This window comes from Diaphorina citri, unplaced genomic scaffold, assembly GCF_000475195.1.
Source record: "Diaphorina citri unplaced genomic scaffold, Diaci psyllid genome assembly version 1.1 scaffold15, whole genome shotgun sequence".
Taxonomy (NCBI): Eukaryota; Metazoa; Arthropoda; class Insecta; order Hemiptera; family Psyllidae; genus Diaphorina; species Diaphorina citri.
Window position 1 is genome coordinate 208,155 of NW_007377454.1, and position 22,735 is coordinate 230,889.

General features: G+C 35.1%; 2 protein-coding genes and 2 long non-coding RNA genes across 4 annotated transcripts in view; 3 read left to right on the forward strand and 1 right to left on the reverse strand.

The window, feature by feature from the left end:
- Positions 1-14,291, forward strand: part of LOC103507438 (protein held out wings-like) — a 22,246-nt gene extending 7,955 nt beyond the window's left edge. Inside the window, exon 3 of the mRNA XM_008471912.3 lies at positions 13,513-14,291. Within this exon, the coding sequence (XP_008470134.2) occupies positions 13,513-13,556 (44 nt within the window). The 3' untranslated portion in view covers positions 13,557-14,291. The remainder of the gene's footprint in view (positions 1-13,512) is intronic.
- LOC108252176 lies at positions 203-2,005 on the forward strand. Its single transcript, XR_001809454.2, has 2 exons — positions 203-1,236; positions 1,548-2,005. It is a non-coding gene; the product is annotated as an uncharacterized LOC108252176 (long non-coding RNA).
- A 2,508-nt stretch (positions 14,292-16,799) lies between the features above and the next one.
- On the forward strand, positions 16,800-18,740 carry LOC113466674. The gene is made up of 2 exons (XR_003391003.1): positions 16,800-18,224; positions 18,376-18,740. It is a non-coding gene; the product is annotated as an uncharacterized LOC113466674 (long non-coding RNA).
- A 728-nt stretch (positions 18,741-19,468) lies between these two features.
- LOC103507448 (GPI mannosyltransferase 4) lies at positions 19,469-22,390 on the reverse strand. Its single transcript, XM_008471923.3, has 3 exons — positions 22,152-22,390; positions 20,031-20,230; positions 19,469-19,695 (listed from the first exon to the last, which is right to left on the reverse strand). The coding sequence occupies exons 2-3, from the start codon at positions 20,209-20,211 to the stop codon at positions 19,469-19,471; spliced, it is 408 nt and encodes a 135-aa protein (XP_008470145.1). The 5' UTR covers positions 20,212-20,230; positions 22,152-22,390.
- Between the last annotated feature and the right edge of the window lie 345 nt (positions 22,391-22,735).

The following is a 22,735-nucleotide window of genomic DNA, read 5'->3' on the forward strand; positions in this document are numbered from 1 at the left end:
CATGTTTCGAATTATCGTCTTCCTATATTTTCAAGTTAGAAGATATTGATATTGAAGATCATAAGTAACTTTGAGTATATTTCTTTATATTTTTCAATTCAAAACTTAACTTAAGGTAACTTGGCGTGCTTTACAACTAATTTTCCTTCAAATTACCTTCCTCTCTTATTCTATTTATTATGTTCATTATGTTTAGGTTGAGTAAATTTCGTTGCATATTGTGATTGTTGAATGCAGTCATCATCTTTTTCATATGTAGTTTTAGGTGACGAGAAACTAGTTCGTGTTAAGTTTATTAAGGCTATAGACGAATATATCTAGGTTTATAGAATCTGTTCTTTATTCGCTATAACAATTTTCATCTAATGATTAACATTTGTTTTGTCTAACTTTCAGGATTAACATATTCAGATGTTACCAGCTTTGCTTTATTTAACTACTTTATAGGTTCTAATACGCCACTAATCAGACTAATATTTCTTGTTGACGTTTTAGAGTAAACTGCGCGAATATGGCCTCAAGCAATCCATCACTGATCACAAAATAATCAACTAATATACTTTTGAAATTTAATTTTTCAGTACTAATGAATTTCCAGTCTTCAACTTATACTACCCTCGATACTTACTGATAATATAATCATGCATGTTCGATCATTCTAACATGTCCATGTCGCTTTATTCTCTCCTTTTCGAGTATTTTATATTAAAAGTAAAATCTCCTATGAAAAAAGATCTAAAATCTCTTATGAAAAAGTAAAACCCCTCTGGATGTACATTTCTTCTTTTAGAAGCTTTCTTCGTAACACAGATTTTTTAAGCTTTCTTCGTAACACAGATTTCTTTAATCTTTCCTTCGCTTGTTTAAATTTTCAATAATTTCGTTTAAATCTATTTGATCCATGCTCTTGATTCACGAACTCTCTACTCTACAATACCCAATTATTTTATGTTATTTAAATACGCTTACTTTATTTTTCATTTTCTTTTACATTTTTTTATACGGTTTTTATTTTTTTATATATAGTTGAATATGTATTTATATTTAATTTATTTGTACGCTAGAGTCCATTTTATTTTAGTTCTAGACTCGAGTTATAGCGCGCAAAGTAATCAATGTTTGTGACATTGTTCAAGTCCCTGTATTTCAGGGTAGGCTTTTTTCCAATATTTCTCGTCATGACTCTCTAATAATGCTAATATACATGACCAATAAGACCATATCTCTCTATAAAACGTTTATTAGTCACCAAGTTGTCCTTCATACTTGGCGCGCCTAGAAGTCTGGACACTCTGGACTTAGATTTTCTACTCAAAGCACAATACTTATGCGTGAAGATCGCGTCTATATTTTCAGTATTAATAAATATTATTTTACTCTCCATCCATCCATCCATTCTTTTTTCTTTTTCTAAATATATTTTTTTCTTGATATTTTGCCATGAGATTTCGTTCTATACATATGATATGCTTTGCTCTATATGCAGGAAAATACAATATCTTCTTTGCTTTTGTAACTGTATCGCATACACAGAGTATCCACACAAGCTTTATTAGTCACCAAGTTGTCCTTCATACTTGGCGCGCCTAGAAGTCTGGACTTAGATTTTCTACTCAAAGCACAATACCTATGCGTGAAGATCGCGTCTATATTTTCAGTATTAATAAATATTATTTTACTCTCCATCCATCCATTCTTTTTTCTTTTTCTAAATATATTTTTTTCTTGATATTTTGCCATGAGATTTCGTTCTATACATATGATATGATATGCTTTGCTCTATATGCAGGAAAATACAATATCTTCTTTGCTTTTGTAACTGTATCGCATACACAGAGTATCCACACAAGAGCAAAATATCTAAATCTGGAGTAGACTGACTGGGTTTCTTCTTGTTTTATTTATGATTTCCTGTTTGATTTTCTATGTATATGCCGCGAGTGAATGCAGAAAGAGTTGTGAATTTGTTGAATGCATGCATTTCACTTCTGTTTGTCAAAATCAATTTTATTTGATTTTTATTTTTAATTTTAATTTTTTCTGATGTATCATATGGGTAAGATTGATGGAAGAAAATCCATTGGCAAAATATGTAAGGAAGTACCCACTCTTTATATCCAGTTGAGAAATTCAGTAATTTCACCGATGAAGATGAATGTGTTACGTATGTTAAGATGAAAAGAAATTGAAATCTTATCTTCACTCAAATTTTGCAAAAAAAAAAAAATGAATCTACAATCCTGTTAGTTATGTTATTCAAAAGATGTACAATATTTACTATCAAAATTATCTTCGGTGATTTTTTTTTTTTTTTTTTTTTTTTTTAACTTTGTAATACAAGTGATTGTTTTCCTAATGTATACGAATAATTTGGAAAGGCATATTTCAGGGGCGCAGCCCTGTTACTTTTTTTTTAATGCATGTAGACATTTCTAGTACATTACGTACTGCAGCAGACAATCTCTTGAAAGCAATACATTATTTTTGTTATAGATTTATTTATTTTATGAAAATCAAATTTATTAATATTATTAGGTATTATTTTTTTACATTATTTGTTTTTAGATTTTTATTTAATGTAGGTTTCATAATTTTTTAAACGAGGATTGAGAAGTTGAATCTATTTTATTTCACGAATGGTTTATAAATTTGTTTTTGTAGGTGTACCCCACAGGTATACCTTTGCTCGTACATAGCACGGTTTTGAGACCAATGCATGGTATTGTTACATTTCTATTACAAAAACTTAAGGACGGTTTGACGCAAAAAAAACTTGAAAATAAAATGGATTCAATGGAACTTGATTTTTTTTTTTTACTTACTGTTGACAAAAATGAAATTTCATTTTTTACTTCGTTTCGTTCTTCGCGGTAGGTCTTTTATTTTTCTCTCAGATGAACAAATTTTTACCTAGAAATATTTCCTGTTATTTTAAAGTACTTACTTTCTATATAGAAAAACTTAAATTTAGACTATTTTCAAGTAGGCTTTCCCTAATTAGGAGCCTTGGTTATTATTCGATTCTGTTAGGTTCAATCAATGATAGTGTTCCTAAAGGATTTTCCCATTTTCCTCAGAATAATGAGAATTGTATTTTAAATTTGCCATGAAAAGCTTTATACTCTGAAGTCAGAAACCTTATCAGTATTATCTAAACTTAGTCGCGGGTAATGTACAATATTATATTAGCTTTTAGAGTGCCTAGGTATTTATTTCACTTGTAATCCTCAATTTCAAATTGGAGGTTCGGATCTTTGAATTCTGTCTTCCCATTTGCAAAATTTTAAATCGTGTCTTCCCTATCCGAATTTACGAGAATATTGGATAAATATGGCAATATACTGTTCAAAGTTTTATCTATCACTTGTAGTATTGTCCGCTATTATTCCTTGTAGGCATAGAACAATAATTTTTATTCTTATCATAATTATTAGACAAGAGGACATAAAAATGTTGTTTTTGTTTATCAAATACAAGCAAAACTTGTAAATGACAAATCAACCTGGGTCATTAAAATGATTCATTCAGAGATGTACCTTGAACTTTCAAAAGCTCCCGTTTATACTATGTCGTAGATACAAAAAGTTTCATTTTGTGCACTGGGATAGCTTCCTATGTCACTTCTAATCACGGTCATCTGCTGACAGAATCATTTTAATTGTTCTAACTCTCCTATCTGAAGTGCAATAATGTTCCACCCTCAATGTTATAAATTGTCTGTTAAGAGAAATAATCATATTTTCCTTTACTAATTTTATTTATTTGTGCTTGGGTTTTAACATGCAATAACTTTCTTACTTTTTAGAATGTACCTAAATTTTCATCTATCTTTTAAAAACTTATCTTTTCATAGGAGATAACTTATCTTTTCATAGGAATTTCAAAAATAGTTGCCCAGTTCTTTCTACTTAATAAGCAATAGTAGAAAGCAACGCAGATAGCGGGACTTGCTTACTTTTATTTTAGCTATATTTACTTAAGAACTTTCAAACTTCTTGTTTAGAATTTTCAGCTTTCAACGAAACGTATTTGGCACTCTGGAAATGCCAGTGTGCTATATTATTATATTATGTACATACTGTACATACGCAAAATAAAAACTGAAACCAGCGTAGGCCAGTTCTGACGGATTTGTTTACATCTTCCTCTGTCAAGAACCCATCTTAGTCATATTTTTTCCTTGCGGATGGACTGAAATCAGATAAATGCCTTCAGAAGACGAAAAAATCGTGGATATCTCGGTTCAGATTGCACAAGAAAAATATGTCTGCGTGCAATATGCACTGATATTTCCTATCTCTAGGACCGTACTGAAGAAATAAACGCTAGCGGTAACTAAAGATTTCATGTCAGTTTTAATTTAACCAACATTTAAGAATCTCAAATAGTGGGTAGGTTTTATTTTTTGAAAAGTAAGTAGCTTTTTTGTTCGAAATAATCAAAACTTTTGTTTAGAAGTCTGAGGGGACGGGTGTAAAACTTTTCCCCACTGTAGACTATTGTTGTCGCTTAAAGGCTTGTTTTCTTAAGAAAATCTTGGATGGTCATCTGTTTGCACTACCCCAATGTGACTGTGGTCAGTCAAACTTTTTGTGGAGCAGATTTTTTTATTGTTCTTCCTATTCAGTATTCATTGCAGCTACGTTTAAATTTTAAATATTTTATCTAATTTATTTTTTTTTATCTTCTAGTTTATAGTTTTATTTTCATAGTTTGTTGTCTTGTTGTACTTGCTGAACACACGGTGCTGTTTGTATTTTATAGCGTAGATTATAATTCCATGCCAAGCTAAGTGTAATTGATTATATGTCATCAAATAGGAGAAAAATAAGGTATCAAAACCAAGTTGATTTTCTCCCCCTTAAACCATAATCCTTGTGTTTATGTCATTCGTACGTTGTACGTAACTTTTCATTGTACTTAAATATTATTTTTACATTTTGCTTGCTTGGATAGCAATAAGTGTGCCTTATATAGAACTTCGGTAATAGTTTCATATTTATCAAAACCTATTTGGTAAACTTTTCACTAAATAGTGCCTGTGAGATCCTTATCTAAAAGAAAAAATAATGAAACTCAAATTTTCTTGTAAAAATTACAATAATAATTTCATATTTATCAAAACCTATTTGGCAAACTTTTCACTAAATAGTGCCTGTGAGATCCTTATCTAAAAGAAAAAATAATGAAACTCAAATTTTCTTGTAAAAATTACAATAATATTGAGTTAATAGAGTCTCATTGAAGATTAGATCATAGAGTGAACTGTAAAACTCATAAATGTTACCCTCTTCGGGGGCCCTAAAAACGAGTTTTTTTTTTTTGATAGAGGGAACTGTAAGATATTACTGCCCCGGAAACGAAGAAGGAGGGCACCATAGGAGAAAGCCAGTTTCGATAACGAACCTTACCCGTTTTGGATAAAATCCGTTCCAGTCGGGAATCGAACCCGCGACCTAGCAATTACAAGCTTACATGTTCATACACTAAAAACCCACCCTGAGACTGAGGTGTAGGGGCAAACAGACCTAAAGGATTAATTAAGCTTTCACGAATCTAGTGCTTACAAGGCAGACGCGCTACCTTTGAGCTAACTAGGCCGGCTGCTAAACCCATTTTGTAGCTAATGCACTACTGGGACACGTTCAGTCTATAAATTACCTAGATTCGTAGAAGCTTAACCCAACCTTTACGGCTGTTTGCCCCTACACCTAAGCCTTAGGTGGGCTTTTTGTGAGTCTATAATTACCTATAGGAGCCATCTGCTTGTTCCTGCATCCCCCAGGTGGCCGCATAGATGTGCGGGGAGAACAGATACACCATGGGAAGCGTGATGGGGAGAAGGAACCGGGGCTCCTGATGAGGGAATAGGGACAGGATGAACAGAGGACATAGGAGGGAGAGTAACATGAGGAAGTGAAGTGATTGGACGCGAGGTAGAGAACTCCATTGTTTCATCATGGCCCTGGAACACAGAAGTTGGAAATAAATAAATATGTACTTCTTGATAAGGAGAACCAAAAAGGCAGATATATTTTGCAGAACTTCAAAGTTCTTTGAAGTTCTGCAAAATATATCTGCCTTTTTGGTTCTCCTTATCAAGTTGATCCACAGAACTTATATATAATGACTGTGTTCCAGGGCCATGATGAAACAATGGAGTTCTCTACCTCGCGTCCAATCACTTCACTTCCTCATGTTACTCTCCCTCCTATGTCCTCTGTTCATCCTGTCCCTATTCCCTCATCAGGAGCCCCGGTTCCTTCTCCCCATCACGCTTCCCATGGTGTATCTGTTCTCCCCGCACATCTATGCGGCCACCTGGGGGATGCAGGAACAAGCAGATGGCTCCTATAGGTAATTATAGACTCACAAAAAGCCCACCTAAGGCTTAGGTGTAGGGGCAAACAGCCGTAAAGGTTGGGTTAAGCTTCTACGAATCTAGGTAATTTATAGACTGAACGTGTCCCAGTAGTGCATTAGCTACAAAATGGGTTTAGCAGCCGGCCTAGTTAGCTCAAAGGTAGCGCGTCTGCCTTGTAAGCACTAGATTCGTGAAAGCTTAATTAATCCTTTAGGTCTGTTTGCCCCTACACCTCAGTCTCAGGGTGGGTTTTTAGTGTATGAACATGTAAGCTTGTAATTGCTAGGTCGCGGGTTCGATTCCCGACTGGAACGGATTTTATCCAAAACGGGTAAGGTTCGTTATCGAAACTGGCTTTCTCCTATGGTGCCCTCCTTCTTCGTTTCCGGGGCAGTAATATCTTACAGTTCCCTCTATCAAAAAAAAAAAACTCGTTTTTAGGGCCCCCGAAGAGGGTAACATTTATGAGTTTTACAGTTCACTCTATGATCTAATCTTCAATGAGGCTATATTAACTGAATGAACTTGTTTTTCTCTTCCAGGTTAAGTGAGAGGACCAAGGCAGGCGGTGTATCAGTGCCAGGGAAGTTGATACGTCTGTGGTTCCTATGTAACATGAGCCACATAGGGGCATTTCCCATCCCGAGACAGGAGAGGGGGTAACGCCTCCATGGTAATGTGAGGAAATATCGAGTGTTTGACGGTATGGTTTAAGTGGGCACACGAGGAATGATACAAGTTGGAAATGTGACTACCTGGGAGCGCTAGGAATAGTTTGTACCTAATCTTACGCTCGGTTTTCTTCTTTTCGCCTTGGCTGAGGATGGTGGATAGTTTGGTGCAGATTTGACTTATCTTGAACTGATCCACCCACCCGCCTAGCACCTGCAATGGGTTCTCCCATATGTTAGCATAGGGGCATTTCCCATCCCGAGACAGGAGAGGGGGTAACGCCTCCATGGTAATGTGAGGAAAAATCGAGTGTTTGACGGTATGGTTTAAGTGGGCACACGAGGAATGATACAAGTTGGAAATGTGACTACCTGGGAGTGCTAGGAATAGTTTGTACCTAATCTTACGCTCGGTTTTCTTCTTTTCGCCTTGGCTGAGGATGGTGGATAGTTTGGTGCAGATTTGACGCGGTGTGGCTGAGCCGAGCTCGTAGGTGAAGAAGTCTTGGGTCTTTCTGTATCTGGAAGCAGACGGGGAATTAACGCTGAGCTATCTTGAACTGATCCACCCACCCGCCTAGCACCTGCAATGGGTTCTCCCACATGTTAGCATAGGGGCATTTCCCATCCCGAGACAGGAGAGGGGGTAACGCCTCCATGGTAATGTGAGGAAATATCGAGTGTTTGACGGTATGGTTTTTTTCAGTCCCTAGGAGGCTTGTGAGGCTAACAGCCTGTTAAGTTCCATTTGATTTGAATAGGCTTAACATGGCTGTTAAGCTCACAGGCTGTTAGTGGCTAAAAAGAAGCTTGGTGAAACCCATTAGTAATCTCCTTGTTTTGTTTTTGGTCAAAATTATAAAATGGGATTTCGTTAAAGGTTCGTCTTATGCCACCCAAACACAATATTCTTGTCAATACTGTAAACATATCGATAGTGCACCGAGGACCTCTTGAGAATTTTTTCATAGGAAAGATATTGTCATTAATGATAATATCCCAGGTAAACCTGAATGAAATCCCATTTTATGATTTCGTCTAGCATTTCCTTGATTTCAGCATTCCATGGAAGATTTCACTGTGGAACTTGTGCAAGATGAGATTCTATTGGAGTTCAGCGTTTCCACTAATAATTATTGTACATATTATTGTAATTCTGTGTTGTTTGCTTTCAGCCGAATCTATCATTGAGTTTAGAGCGTTAGACAACTAGAATTAATATTGTTATCCCTTTGAAATTTCTATTTTGAAAGCTTTCCAAGCATGTACTGTAGCATTGTGTGAATCATTGATTTAAAGCTCTTTTTACTTTCCTTACTTAACTGTCTAATATCTAGCTTGAACTTATTTCCTGTCATGTGTGTGGTGAACTAGGTTTGAATTTTTGGTGCGTTTGGTTTTAGTCACTAGATGCTGCTTTCCCTTTCCCTTCTATAAGATGAAGCTGTGTTTTGTTTTTCTTTGGGTGTTTCATATTCTTTCTTCTATGCATGCTTTTCTGTTCTAAACACATTTTATTGCTCTATTTTAAAACTTATTTATGTGTGCACTTTGTGTGTTTACTTGTTTTATTGGATATTTAGGTAGTTGTATATTGAGATGATTGTTATAAGTGTTATAATTCCATTTAGATTTGTTGTACTTTGTTATTACAAGTTATGTGTTTTGGTTTGTTGAGTGTGATTCACTGAATTTTCATCTCAGATTGGCTTGATATAAATATCCGTTACTTTCGAATTATTCAAACAGTCGTGTAGTGATGTAGTCCAATAACTTCAACTGTTTAGATTTGGAGTCTTTGAAGAGGTTTTTATGTTCACAAGATCATTTGTGCACTTTGTCGTGTTGGTTTTTAGATTAGTAACACTCCGACTAAACGACTCTAAAATCCGGGGCTCTACTTTTAGATCTCGTTCCCTGAGGTGAAATGGATCCAGAAATAGTGGGGAGGGTGTTCCGGAGATGCTGAGATTTCATTTGGACTTGTAAATTATGATGTGTTTCAGTCAGTCACTTGTCAACCTGGCATTGTGACAACATTCTCGTGCTCTCATATAGACAGGGTGGAAGGCAAGGAGGCTAACTAGGACCATGAGTGTATTGGATTTGTAGAATGTTGTGCTGTTCTTAAAGCAACTCTCTTGTTACTAACCATCTCCGGTTAGGACAAAATCTAGAGGTTTTCATCGATTTCATCTGTGAAAGATGGAGATTTTCAACTTAACTGCAACATTTCTTTTCTATTCCAAGATCATTTGCTAGCAAGTTTTCAGCACCTTTTTGATTTTCTTTCATAGGTAAGTCATTTGTTATTTTGACAAAGCCTGCTTTTGCTGGATGAATAATGTCCCAGGATAGCGAGGTTTAATGTTACCATTTCTCGAGCCTTATGCCTTGCGTTGTCTTGTTCCAAGCCCAATGTTTCCGAATGAAATATGAAATCATCGCTCTAGTAACATAGAGTTCACACTCTTGTTACATTTACATAAGTTACAAGGATCATAACTAAACTCATTTTCTTGCCATTTACAAATTTCATGTTTTTTGTCGTCCTTAAAAATACTGGATGGATTTGAAATTTTGTTTGAATTATTCGGATTTTTTTCCTGGTGAAAGCAGTTCGTTACATATGAATTGTACCATGTGAGGGCTAGCTAAAAATGCTCTGAATGCTTCCTTTGAAATTACATAAGAAATTCAATTTTGACAGCTTTTACACGCCGTTCACGAACAAATCTTGTCATATATGTAGTTTCAATATAAATATGTAGTTTTACTAGAACTTATAAGTTTCTTGCAAAGACACCAGGTTTTTCTACCCATCACCCCGCTCTCACCCTGTCTGTTACACATTGTTGCTGTCTTGGTGACTGGCATCTCACTGGTCACCAAATTAATAAATACCTACCTAATAATTGTTCGGCTTTTTTCTTTTTTTGTTCATTGAACTTATTATTCATCGCCTCAAATGATTTTGCTAAATCCTTGTTAATATTTATCATTAAATTCTCATTAGGTGTTTGGTTTTAATGAGCTCAAACGCCACAAGAATGTAGGCAGTGTTTAGTACGCTATGTTTTCTATATGCGCCTTACAATCACTTTAATTTGACAAGCCGCTACATTCCATACTGTGTGGTAGTTCTTTTTAAAGTTGATTGTGTTATGATATGTTACTTCAATAAGAACTTGAAGGATTACCTGAAATTCAGGTTTTTCCTCTTCAAACACTTCTCGACCTTTAGGTTAACTCAAACTCAATGTTAATATTGTTTTCAACTTTTCATCTGCCTTGATTTTCCTTTTCCCCACAACCCTACCTAGAGTATCAATAGGTCACCAGTAGTTGTGGCTTAAGAGTGAGACTTTTCCCTTTCCTGATACTTTTCTATTCAATTCTATTTTCAACTTGAACTATCAAATGCTTTAAGAATGTACTGAAATAAATTAAACTCTAGTCTGTAGGACTTGGAGTTTTTATCAGTTCCGCTATAACCTCTTATCTGGATTTTCTTGATTTTGTACAAATGTATACCTACATACCTACTTAATTACTTAACGTTTTTGTATGAATTTATTATTATTTTTATTTTTCTTGTTTTGCTTAGCTTTGTGTATTTTTTATCAACCTAGTTGTTGTTCCATCCAGTGAGGGTTTTTTTTTTTTATACTCTCGCAGATTATACTATTTTCGTTTTTCGTCTGGTCGTGATTTTCGTCTTATTGTGTATCGTGGGTTACCCTGTACACTGAAAGATATCAAAAATCAATTCCATATGACACATAAAGACACCAGCATTAATTAAGCACGGCCATGTAGCAAGGAGGTACATATGAAATGAAATTCATAAAACTCGGCTATGTGTCTGTCACGCCAGTCAGGGCCGAGGATAGAAGTAAAACTCCCTCACCTTTTCCCATTTTATCAGGCTGGTGTACATATGTTTCGACCTATGACATATAAATGTGCATAGCGACCGTTGCCAGCATTATAGGTAAACGTTTGGATTTTAGGATTATGGAGATATTGGGATAAATCCTACAATGCTGCAGTGAGCACCAAAGTTGTGACATAATAACACAAAGAAACTGCATTTACATTTAGGGGTACCCATACCAGCTGTACAGCTAGTACTGGTCCTAAGGGGCCCCCTAAATGTAATAATGTAATAAGAATGACGATTAGGAGATAAGGTTGAGGTAGACTTGAGAGAAAAGAGATGGAGAAGGGAGGAGGCATTACATAGGAGGTATGGAGGGGTAGGATAAAGGATGGTAACGCCGACCCCAAATAAGATTGGGCAAAGGTGCAGTAAAAGACGAAGACATTTAGGGGGGGGGAGCCTTCGGGGGGGTCCATCTACGCCACTGATGCTGGCCAACTCTCCAGACCGGAGGTTGGTGCTGAAGTTATCTCCTTGTATCAAGATTGGTGCTAAGTTATATCCCTGGTGTATACCTAAGGTTTATTAAGAGTACCGCCAGAACCATGACACAAGATGAATGAGATAACAGCATCAGATTTGCGTGACAAAACGCTTTTGATGGAGGGTGAAAAATGATCGTACAATTTTCGACTTGGTCATTGAGATTAATGACATAAATTTCCTATAACGGCATATAAATGGGCTTCATGAAGGTAAACCAGAGGATTTCCCTGTAATCCATTTCTTTTAAAAAAAAAAAAATCGTCTTCCTATATTTTCAAGTTAGAAGATATTGATATTGAAGATCATAAGTAACTTTGAGCATATTTCTTTATATTTTTCAATTCAAAACTTGACTTAAGGTAACTTGGCGTGCTTTACAACTAATTTTCCTTCAAATTACCTTCCTCTCTTATTCTATTTATTATGTTCATTATGTTTAGCGGTGAAAAATGATCGTACAATTTTCGACTTGGTTATTGAGATTAATGACATAAATTTCCTATAACGGCATATAAATGGGCTTCATGAAGGTAAACCAGAGGATTTCCCTGTAATCCATTTCTTTACTGGTGACACATGCCTCTAGCCTTTGTCCCTACCCTGTTTCTGTTGGTTTTCTATTGTACATTTTACTAACCTTTATAGGTATTTCAGGTAGATACTTTATTAATTTTATTGTTTTCTCTTCCCTGTGCTTCTTGGAATGATGCCATTCAAGACCAAAGTCTAGTAAGTTTTTTTGGTGCACTAAATAAAAATCTGGCTTTATTTACCCCAACCATTGTTTTTCAAAAGTCAAGGGGCCTTCAAATTGTTTTGCAAAGTTCTTCCACAAGCTTAAAATAGAAGAGGGACGAAGAATACTGAGCTTTTTATGACCTCATGTCAAAGCCACTTTTTCCTGATTTAAATCAACATTCAAGAGCAGATTTCATGCCTGATCAAAAGTCGATTGTTTTTTGGCCCTCAAATAGATAATCCAATCCCTGAATTGAAATTTCGGGGCTGGATTTTCATTTCGGGATCGGGATTGTGATTTTCCAATCCCGGGATTGGCTATTTCTACTCCCGGGATCCCAAAATTAAAATCCAATCCCCGGATTGGATTTCCCACCCTCAACCAATTAACGTGGGATCCATCATTTATTTGCTTTTTTAATGAAAAATTCATTGTTTCTTCTTTCCCGTTTCATTTTTCCAGGAAGAGGCCAACCGAGGTAAACCAAACTGGGAACACCTGAGCGAAGAGCTTCACGTACTCATTTCAGTAGAAGATACTGAGAACCGAGCAGAACTGAAGCTAGCCCGTGCCGTAGAAGAAGTCCAGAAATTTATGTTTAGCAACTTCAATAAGTTTCGTGTTATACTTGGTTGGTTTTATTTCGTTTTGTTTGAATCTGTTGAATTTCTTTCTTCTTTGAGGATTTAGAACAAGTTGGGCTGAAGGGTCTCAGACTGTAGGACCCTGAGCTATGATATATTAGACATGTTGTTTTTGACTTGCTTTTTATTAGCTCTGATGAAAGCATCGTTATTTCGAATATGTTTTAAATGAAAATGTCTTTTGTTGTTTTTGATATTAATTTGTTAATTTATAATAAATATTTTTAGGGCCCCCATATCTCTCCATTATAAAATTTTCAAAAGAGTAGTTTTGGATCCCTGACAAATGTCAGCAATCACACGAGATTTCTTTTTTAGATTAACATACTTATCAATCAAATTTATTTCATGTCGGAATTTGTATGCGACGCAACAAGGCTCTCTGGTATAGGAAAAGAATTCTATGAATTTATCCCAAGGGAGAAAGTTAAATTCATTAAAAACTGACAGGTGAAAAGCGAAATTATATCTGTTTGTGAACATTTTATTTGTTGTAATTTTTTCGTTATTTCATGGGTTCATCATTTCAAATGTGCCATTTTGGAGCAAAAGAGATTACCTAATAGAAAACAAACAATGATAATTTTAAACTCACTTGTTGCCATTGTAAAATTTCCTGTTGTGTACTAACTGGTATACTTATGTTTTCTTTTTTTGTTTTTTAGGTGTCAACCTCCATTGCTTCCCAGTGTTTTGCATGCGAGTGTGAAACAACTTACAAAATCTTTTATCTTTAGATTACTTGCTTTTCTTTTAAATTAATTTTGATACCAAACATCGACATTGTGAACAAAACTGTAGGTTTCGTATTATTGCATCATTTTTCAATGCTTATCATAGCAATGTTCTTATCTCGTTGAAACTCCTTTTGGCAATGTTTATGTTTGGCTTATCTTTTTTTCTTTCGCAAAAACCTAAAATAATGTTTAAACTTGAAGAAGAAAAAACTGTGATACTTTGACATAATATATTTTTACTTTTCATCTTTTCATTCCTTGTTGATCACAATTTAGACTTTGAAATTGTCTGAATGGTGGGTGGATTGACTTGTTTTTGATTTGAACTCATTTTCAACATTGAAAAAAATCACTAAATAGAGCTTCGTGACGCCACTACTGAGCAAATTTATCGCATTTTTCATACCAGAGAGTAAATTTTATTTTAGGTTTTACTACTCTATCTTGACTCTAGTCTCTTCAATGTATTAATTCTTGTACAGCATATATTGTTGCTTACCTACATGTCTTTCATTTAGACATCATTGCTTGTTCCTATGAATGTGTCAGTAACTCAAAACATATATATTGCTATAGTGGCGATAGTACAAGTTGTAATGTCTAAATGAAATTATGAAATGTGTTGTCCTATAATTTAGTGATAACTTTTTGTAGATAACAATATTGCACAGACTGAAGTTGGATCAGTAGAAACTAAAAAAAAAAAATCTCTTTCTATTACTGTTCAAAGTTAATTTCGTGTGAAGGCTATTTTCACATCGAATTTGAGTGAATCCTCTTTGCTTTTTAAATATTGTTCAATGCCTAGAGTTCTTACCAGTTTTGCCGTCACCAAGCTCAAGTCTGTGTGATATTCTTGTCAATGTTGTTGTTCAATGCTGATATTGTTTTCAATTCTCTCCTCCAGTTCATCACTATGAGGTCCATCCAGTCATTCAGTTCAAAGTCTAAATCCATTAAATAAACCAACTCAACAGATTCAGAAATCTTCCCGGAAATAAGCTTTACATCTTTGTGATTTTTTTTTTTTTTTTGTTTTTCATTGTCCATTTCAAAACTACACATCAATAGAACGCCTGATGGTTGGTAGTCAGAAGTGCATAGGCAAAGTTATTTCTCAATCCATCTTTCCGAAATGGAAACGAGTTCGATTTGATATTGGAATTAACAGAGCTTGTGCACATACTCTGGAAAGTGCAATATGTCCTGTGGCTTTACGCTTTAAGCACTTGTACGCTTTATGCCTACAAGAGACATTTTGAAATTGAATTGAGATATGTGGGTAATTAAATGTTTAATTACTTTGAGGGCATATTGCACATATGAAAGATGAAAGTGAAAAAATATTATTTTTTGTTTAGTAAATGTGTATTTTTATTTTTTTTTATGTATGGTTCAAATTTTCTTGTGTTTGTGTTGCCCAAATATTAATTGTATAGTATAGAGACTATTTTTATTTTACCATTTTATTATTGTTTAGTTCAAAATACAATTTGGCTATAGATAAAATTTCACATTGTTCTAGGTTATATTTATTGAAGTAGGTTATATCTAGCAAAAATAGGATTTAGGATAGTTTAGTCCGATTCGGGTGCATTAGTACATGATTCAGCACAGTTTTAGTTTGTTTTTTGGATATATGTATGCAAGTAGCATATTTTACTAGAAGTAAAGTTGCTGTCTTGCTGTTTACTTGTTTTATTGGATATTTAGGTAGTTGTATATTGAGATGATTGTTATTAGTGTTATAATTCCATTTAGATTTGTTGTACTTTGTTATTACAAGTTATGCGTTTTGGTTTGTTGAGTGTGATTCACTGAATTTTCATCTCAGATTGGCTTGATATAAATATCCGTTACTTTCGAATTATTCAAACAGTAGGTATGCTATTCAATTTCCAATAAAAGTTCCATCTGTTTGAAATTACTGGATAAATTTGAATCTATTTCCACATTGATACACCTACCCAGAAGACAGGATACATCCATATTTTACAGTTTTATTTTATTTTTTAATACCAGTCAAAGTCTTTCGTGTTTTGAATATTTGACTTCAGAAGATGTCATCTTTGGTCGTCAAAATGTTCTTAGAGCAATCTATTGTAAATAGTGTACGTAAAGTCTATACCAGTAGAAGGCAAGTTTTAGGTTATTTGTATAAACAAAGTATATTGTAGCATTAGTGTATAAGTAAAGTGTTTGTAGTTTGCATCGGTCTACCATAAAAATAGTTAGAATTAGATTTACGTAGGTTTAAATTTAAATTCAATTTGATAAAAATCAAAATTGGTAAACTTTAGTTTGTACTTATTTAATTTTTAGGTAATTTAGATTCTAGGTCTTGTTAGGTGCTTCTGGATTTCTGTGTGCAACTTTGGTGATTTCTAGTAGTTCCAATCACTTTCATTTTTAGTATGAAGATTCAAACTTTTCGTAGTGTTCCACCCAGAAGATATGCTAGTAAAAAACTAAATTTCGTTGCATATTGTGATTGTTGAATGCAGTCATCATCTTTTTCATATGTAGTTTTAGGTGACGAGAAACTAGTTCGTGTTAATCTTTTCTTTTTCCCTTTGCAAAGGCTTGCGGAGAAATCTAACCTTCATCTCACCAGCACTCAGCCGGGATGCCATTCATACTCCTTCACTCACTTTACTCAAGTATTATTAACATTTTTTGTTTTGTTATTGACTTTTTTTAAGATGAAATATTTATATATTTTTCTAAAACATAACCTTTACGTAGATTACATTACATAATAATACCTACTGTAGATTATGTCCTTCTTTCTTGTCTTTTGAACTCACCTTTACTTCTGAAACAAAAACAACATTCTTCTCATCCCTACTAATGTTTATAAAATAGTATTAAGTGTACTACATTGCACTGTGTAGTCTTCCCTTAACGTAAGGACAACAATACCTATATGAACTTCACATGTCTACTTGCAAATACATAAATGTGCTGCAAACACACAACATATTGTAATTTTATAGAGGCTCTTTAAGATAGTACACCTTAGTATACAATACAAGTGATTGTTTTCCGATGTGCTGCAAACACACAACATATTGTAATTTTATAGAGGCTCTTTAAGATAGTACACCTTAGTATACAATACAAGTGATTGTTTTCCTAACGCTGAGTTAGCAACCAAACGTGAACGCTTTGGAGGGGACCAAACAAACAAGTAACACCAAATCAATTGTTTTAGCTTTGAGGAAACTGAGAACTCTTCATCTCTATTTTGTCCTCTCGTTTTATATTACTAGATTTATTTGTTAGATTTTATTTTAATTTTAATACTTATCGCAGATCAAAATTATTTTTTAATGTTTGTCTTCTTAGTTGTTAGGATCCCCAAGATATACTTAATATTATTTTTTCCTACCCTAAAACTTCATCTAAAATAGATAAATGATACATTGAGCAAAGGTAGGTTTGCATAAAGAATGTGAGAAGTGTGGTACTGCCAAGCTAGGCCCGGATTTATTCTTTGCCACTTATTACCTGGACCTCCAACATCCTTACTGTTAAATAAAAGGTTCTTTGATACCTAGGTATTTAAATTTTTAGAACTTCGAAGAAAGAAGAAGAAAAAAAAAAAAAAAACAGTACTGAGTGAAAAATAAAATTAAGAATATATAAAATCAGAAAAATAAATGGATAAAGTAACTGTAATAAAAAATAATAGCCGAAATTGAAAATAAAATCGGGGAAAAAATTGCGAGAGGTTTTTTCAAGCTACCCAGACTGTCGAGAAGCAAGGTCCCCACCCGAATGCCCTCCCAAAGTGCCTATCTTTGGTAGCACAGTGAAATTTTCCGAAGGGGGAAGAGCCAAGCTAGGGGAAATTTCTCCTACGCATGCTTCAAAACTTTGAGCTTTCTAGACGATGCCCTACTACTTCAGTTCAAAGGCAGATTAGGGGAAATGTTTCCCCTAGCATTCTGACTTGACTCCTCCCTCCTCTTTCTGAACTTTTCTGTTGTGCTGTCAAAGTTATCGACTTTGGGAGGGCATTCGGGTGGGGACCTTGCTTCTCGACAGTCTGGGTAGCTTGGAAAAACCTCTCGCAATTTTTTTCGCGATTTTATTTTTAATTTCGGTTATTATTATTATTATTTTTTTTTTTTTTAATTAATTCTATTGATTTATTTTTCTGATACCACTAGTTTTTTTTTTTCTTCGAAAATTTTTTTCTGTGGCAAAGCACGAATTCTAAATCCAGGATAAACTGTACAGGAAGGTTTGATTTAATTTAGGACTTGGGAATCTCGCATCATGTATTATTCAGATTTTACTTGAAGATTTTTTTATTTTGATTTGTGTTTAACGTGCCATGAGTTTGATATTTGTTTATGTCATCGAATATAATTGATTAATATTATCTTCAACATACAATTTAATTTAAATAAATGATATATTATTTATATTTTTTTCTTTTTAAATGTCCATGGCTTCTTTTGTTCAGTCGAAATTTCTAGGACTTTTACAGACACTGGTGGTTCGCATCCAGCAAATTGTTTTCCTTATACAGGGTGTCCGGATGTAGACACATCTGGGACACCCTGTAAAACAACTTCTATTTTCTACCATTTTCGCGCCTTAAAAAAGAAAGAAAAAAAAACTGGGCACAGGTAATTTGGAGCATCTAACTCTCGGTTTTTCCGCTAGATTTTGGGCCTTCAGAGACCCCTTGGAAGAGCGTTTTAACAAATTTTCGGTTCACCATAATAACTCTTGAATAGTTTGTCCGATGAAATTTTGCAAACATGCTTCTGGGCACAGGTAATTTGGAGCATCTAACTCTCGAACGGTTTTTCCGCTAGATTTTGGGCCTTCAGGGACCCCTTGGAAGAGCGTTTTAACAAATTTTCGGTTCACCATAATAACTCTTGAATAGTTTGTCCGATGAAATTTTGCAAACATGCTTAACACGTTAATACCTAAAGCACTTTTGCTCATTGAATTTTGGGTGCGATCGGGACTTCTTTTTCAACACGGGTTCTAATGTCTAGTAATACCAGAAGGGAGCCAGCCTAGTTAGCTTGGAAGCTAGAGCACCTGTCTTGTATGTGCAAGGTAGCGGGTTCGATTCCCGCTGGAATCCTCAACAAATGAGGGATGAAGACAAGAAGAACACGAGTAACTTATACTCTTCACAGTTCGAAGAATATAAGTTACTGGTGTTCTTCTTCACAAAGTCACGGCAGAATCTATCTGGATGTAGAAATGATTTCCTACGACTTCTGAGCAGCGGCATTAGGATTAAGTTGGACCTCGACTATTATTATCTTGAATATTTATCCCCCTTTAATTATGTAATAAGTATGCAAGTACACAATGCATTTTTACAATAACTATTTAGGCTGTATGTACATAGGCATTGGTACTAAACATGTCACATTGTTTCACTTCCACATGAGAATTCTATGTCTCATCACCTGTGCCTTACCCCTGGCTGGGGCGTGTATTCTGAAAGACTCCATGTACTATGGCAAGACCATTACCACCAATTACAATCAACTATTATTACCACAATATCACCCCAATGAAACAAGAACTCAAATACCAAACTATTATTGTACCTAAGTAGTTACCTGTACATGCTGAAATCTGTCACGAAGGAGAGCAATGTAATAAGTATGCAAGTACACAATGCATTTTTACAATAACTATGTAGGTACATAGGCATTGTTTCACTTCCACATGAGAATTCTATGCCTCATCACCTGTGCCTTACTGGCTGGGGCGTGTATTCTGGCAGACTCCATGTACTATGGCAAGACCATTACCACCAATTACAATCAACTATTATTACCACAATATCACCCCAATCAAACAATAACTCAAATACCAAACTATTATTGTACCTAAGTAGTTACCTGTACATGCTGAAATCTGTCACGAAGGAGAGCACACAGAATACAAGCCGAGGTACAACTAGGAACACATAGGGGCTTCTAATGTCAATATCAAAGAACTCTGCCAGTGTTTTCAGTACATACAGGGGTAGCCCTAGCACAAGGTAGATGGGACAAATACTCCTTACTGGATAAGACACTTTGAATTCCCATGGTCTCGAGTTTTCAACATTGAAGATGTCACCTGAAAAGTAGAAAATAAATAATAATTCAAAAAGTCATACACTTTGGTATTTATTTTGACAGTTCATGAAGTTAAACAAATGAAAATAATAGTCCAAGTCTAGTGAAGACACAGTATTTTCAATTCATCCTTTAGTAATTTCATTATTGATTAGATGTGAAGAAATTCTTCAGTTGGTGTGACAAAATGATATGCTTACATTGCTTACTCGAACTTGGCCTGACACACTGCAGTAAACATATTTTGTCTAAGACAATAAACAAAATAATCTACAGCTCAAGTCAGGCTATTTTTATGGCTTAAGTAAATTTGAAAAATATGTCCTTAGTCCTTACCAATGACAACCTCAGTGCTTTGAAAGAATTCATCAGGATGAATATATCCCGACTGTGGTAATAATGTCAGGACAAATCGTAGAAATGCAGCAAGCCAATAGATGGATAAGTCTGATCTCACAAACCTTGGATACCTCACCCGAGATAACAGATGCCGATGGATTTCATATGAATCATCCATTGTCAATTTCACACATCACCTGAAAAAGGAATTTCCTCAAATGATAATCTACAATGCTGTTCAAAGTTTGTTAAGCTGTTTACAGTTCACATACATCTGCGCCTGAGTAAAAGCCCATAGTGCATTTTAACGCAAAACTGAAGACACAGGATAAAATGATATCCTTTGTTACAAATAATTCATTGAAAGAACACCTCTTAAATAGCTCTTTACATAGGAAAGGGGCAGCCTCTTGCCACCATTTGTGTAGTCAGGTATTCAGATTGTTTGTATTAATACATAATACATCTCATGCCTGAGTAAAAGCCCACAGTGCATTTTAACACAAAACTGAAGACACAGGATAAATGATATCCTTTGTTACAAATAATTCATTGAAAGAACACCTCCTAAATGGCTCTTTACATAGGAAAGGGGCAGCCTCTTGCCACCATTTGTGTAGTCAGGTATTCAGATTGTTTGTATTAATACATAATACATCTCATTTATCGTCCCGAACGCGAAGAAAGAAGGAAGATAGGATAGGAGAAAGCCAGCCGTTCCGAGAACGAACCTTACATCAGTTGTCATCCTAGTCATTAGATTGAAGCCTATAATCTAGTTAAATAACCATCGTTTCAGTTAGACTCATAAACACAAGGCAAGTGGGTAGGATAGTATTCACGATTGAGTAAGTACTTAAATCCATAGGTAATTAGGTAAATATAGCTGTATTCGATTATGAGACTTTTTTCAGTCATCATACGAAATTTCTCTTTGCACTAGCTTAGACAATGACCCCCTATCACACCCGCTGATGACTGAAAAAAGTCACATAATCGAATAGAGCTTATGCAGCTCCTCATATGTATATTTTCTATTTGAGGAAATACCCTCAGTTCGGGTAAACAAAGCCTCAAATTTGGTAGGTAGACACTGGTGGTCTTATCGTCCCGAACGCGAATAGAGAAGGAAGATAGGATAGGAGAAAGCCAGCCGTTTCGAGAACGAACCTTACATCAGTTGTCATCCTAGTCATTAGACTATAATCTAGATAAATAACCATCGTTTCAGTTAGACTCATATACACAAGGCAAGTACGGGTAGGATGATATTCACGAGTGAGTAAGTACTTAAATCCATAGGTAATTAGGTAAATATAGCTGTATTCGATTATGAGACTTTTTTCAGTCATCGTACGAAATTTCTCTTTGCACTAGCTTAGACAATGACCCCCTCTCACACCAGCTGATGACTGAAAAAAGTCACATAATCGAATAGGTACAGCTTATGCAGCTCCTCATATATTTTCTACTTACTTCTTCCCCTTCTTGTCCATATAAAGGGTTGTCTGATAGTTAGGTATGGCCAGCAGAGACAGGGGCATACTATACGTATAGGACGTGACTAGATGTACATCAGTACCATGAGGTTTTCCCAGTAGCTCTCCTCCCATAGTCTTCACCATGGAATATACGCCTGCCTGATGTAGAAACCCGAATAACAGGGTCAGGCTCATGTTACATAGGAACCACAGTCGTATCAACTTCCCTGGCACTGATACACCACCGGACTTGGTCCTCTCACTTAACCTGGAAGAGAAAAACAAGTTAACACATTGACTGCCCAGCATGAAATGGTGGTGTATACCCTCAGGCCCGCGATGTCAGCGATGTATCGTTGACGGGGCCCTCAGGAATGCTGTTCAAAGTTTGTTAAGCTGTTCACAGTTCACATCTGCACCTGAGCAAAAGCCCACAATACATTCACAAAACTGAAAACACAGGATAAATGATATCCTTTGTTACAAATGTTTCATTGAAAGAACACCTCCTAAATGGCTTTTTACATAGGAAAGGGGCAGCCTCTTGCCACCATTTGTGTAGTCAGGTATTCAGATTGTTTGTATTAATACATAATACATCTCAAAAGTGTCTAGGATTTTTCAAGATAGAACTTACCCGAGACAATCATATCCAATAATAGTACTGGTAGGGTGGTAGGTAGCTGGTGAATGGGTGTTCCTCACTCTTTGGACATTTCAAAATTCTCACCGTGGCTCCATCAAGAAGATCGATAGTTTATAGCTTAAAATTATTCTTAATTTTTGCTTCCTTATCAATTACCCACCTGTATTTATTTCAAAAGAAAGACAAAAGACACCATTTACGCATTTACTGATAAGAACAACGAAAATCAATAATCGAATATCGAAAATTCAAAATTTGTTTACATTTTTTATCGGTGTGAAGCTTGTTTCTTTTCATAGCAACTTGGATATTTTTAGCCCAAGGGGTTCTCAAAATATTGACCACAAAAAAATTCCGTACGCTAGTGTGCGGTAATCCACATCTTGGACAGTTTTTTCTCGTCTCGTACGGTATTTTTTTTTATTATTATTATTATTTTTCGTTATTTTTTATTATTATTTTTGCTTTTATTGAGATCGAGGGCTTTTCCAAGATTTTCATTTTTTTAGGTTTGATGGAGGGAACATTTGTAACGGAGATTCTTTCGTCCTGAAATTGAAGAAAAGACAGAATAT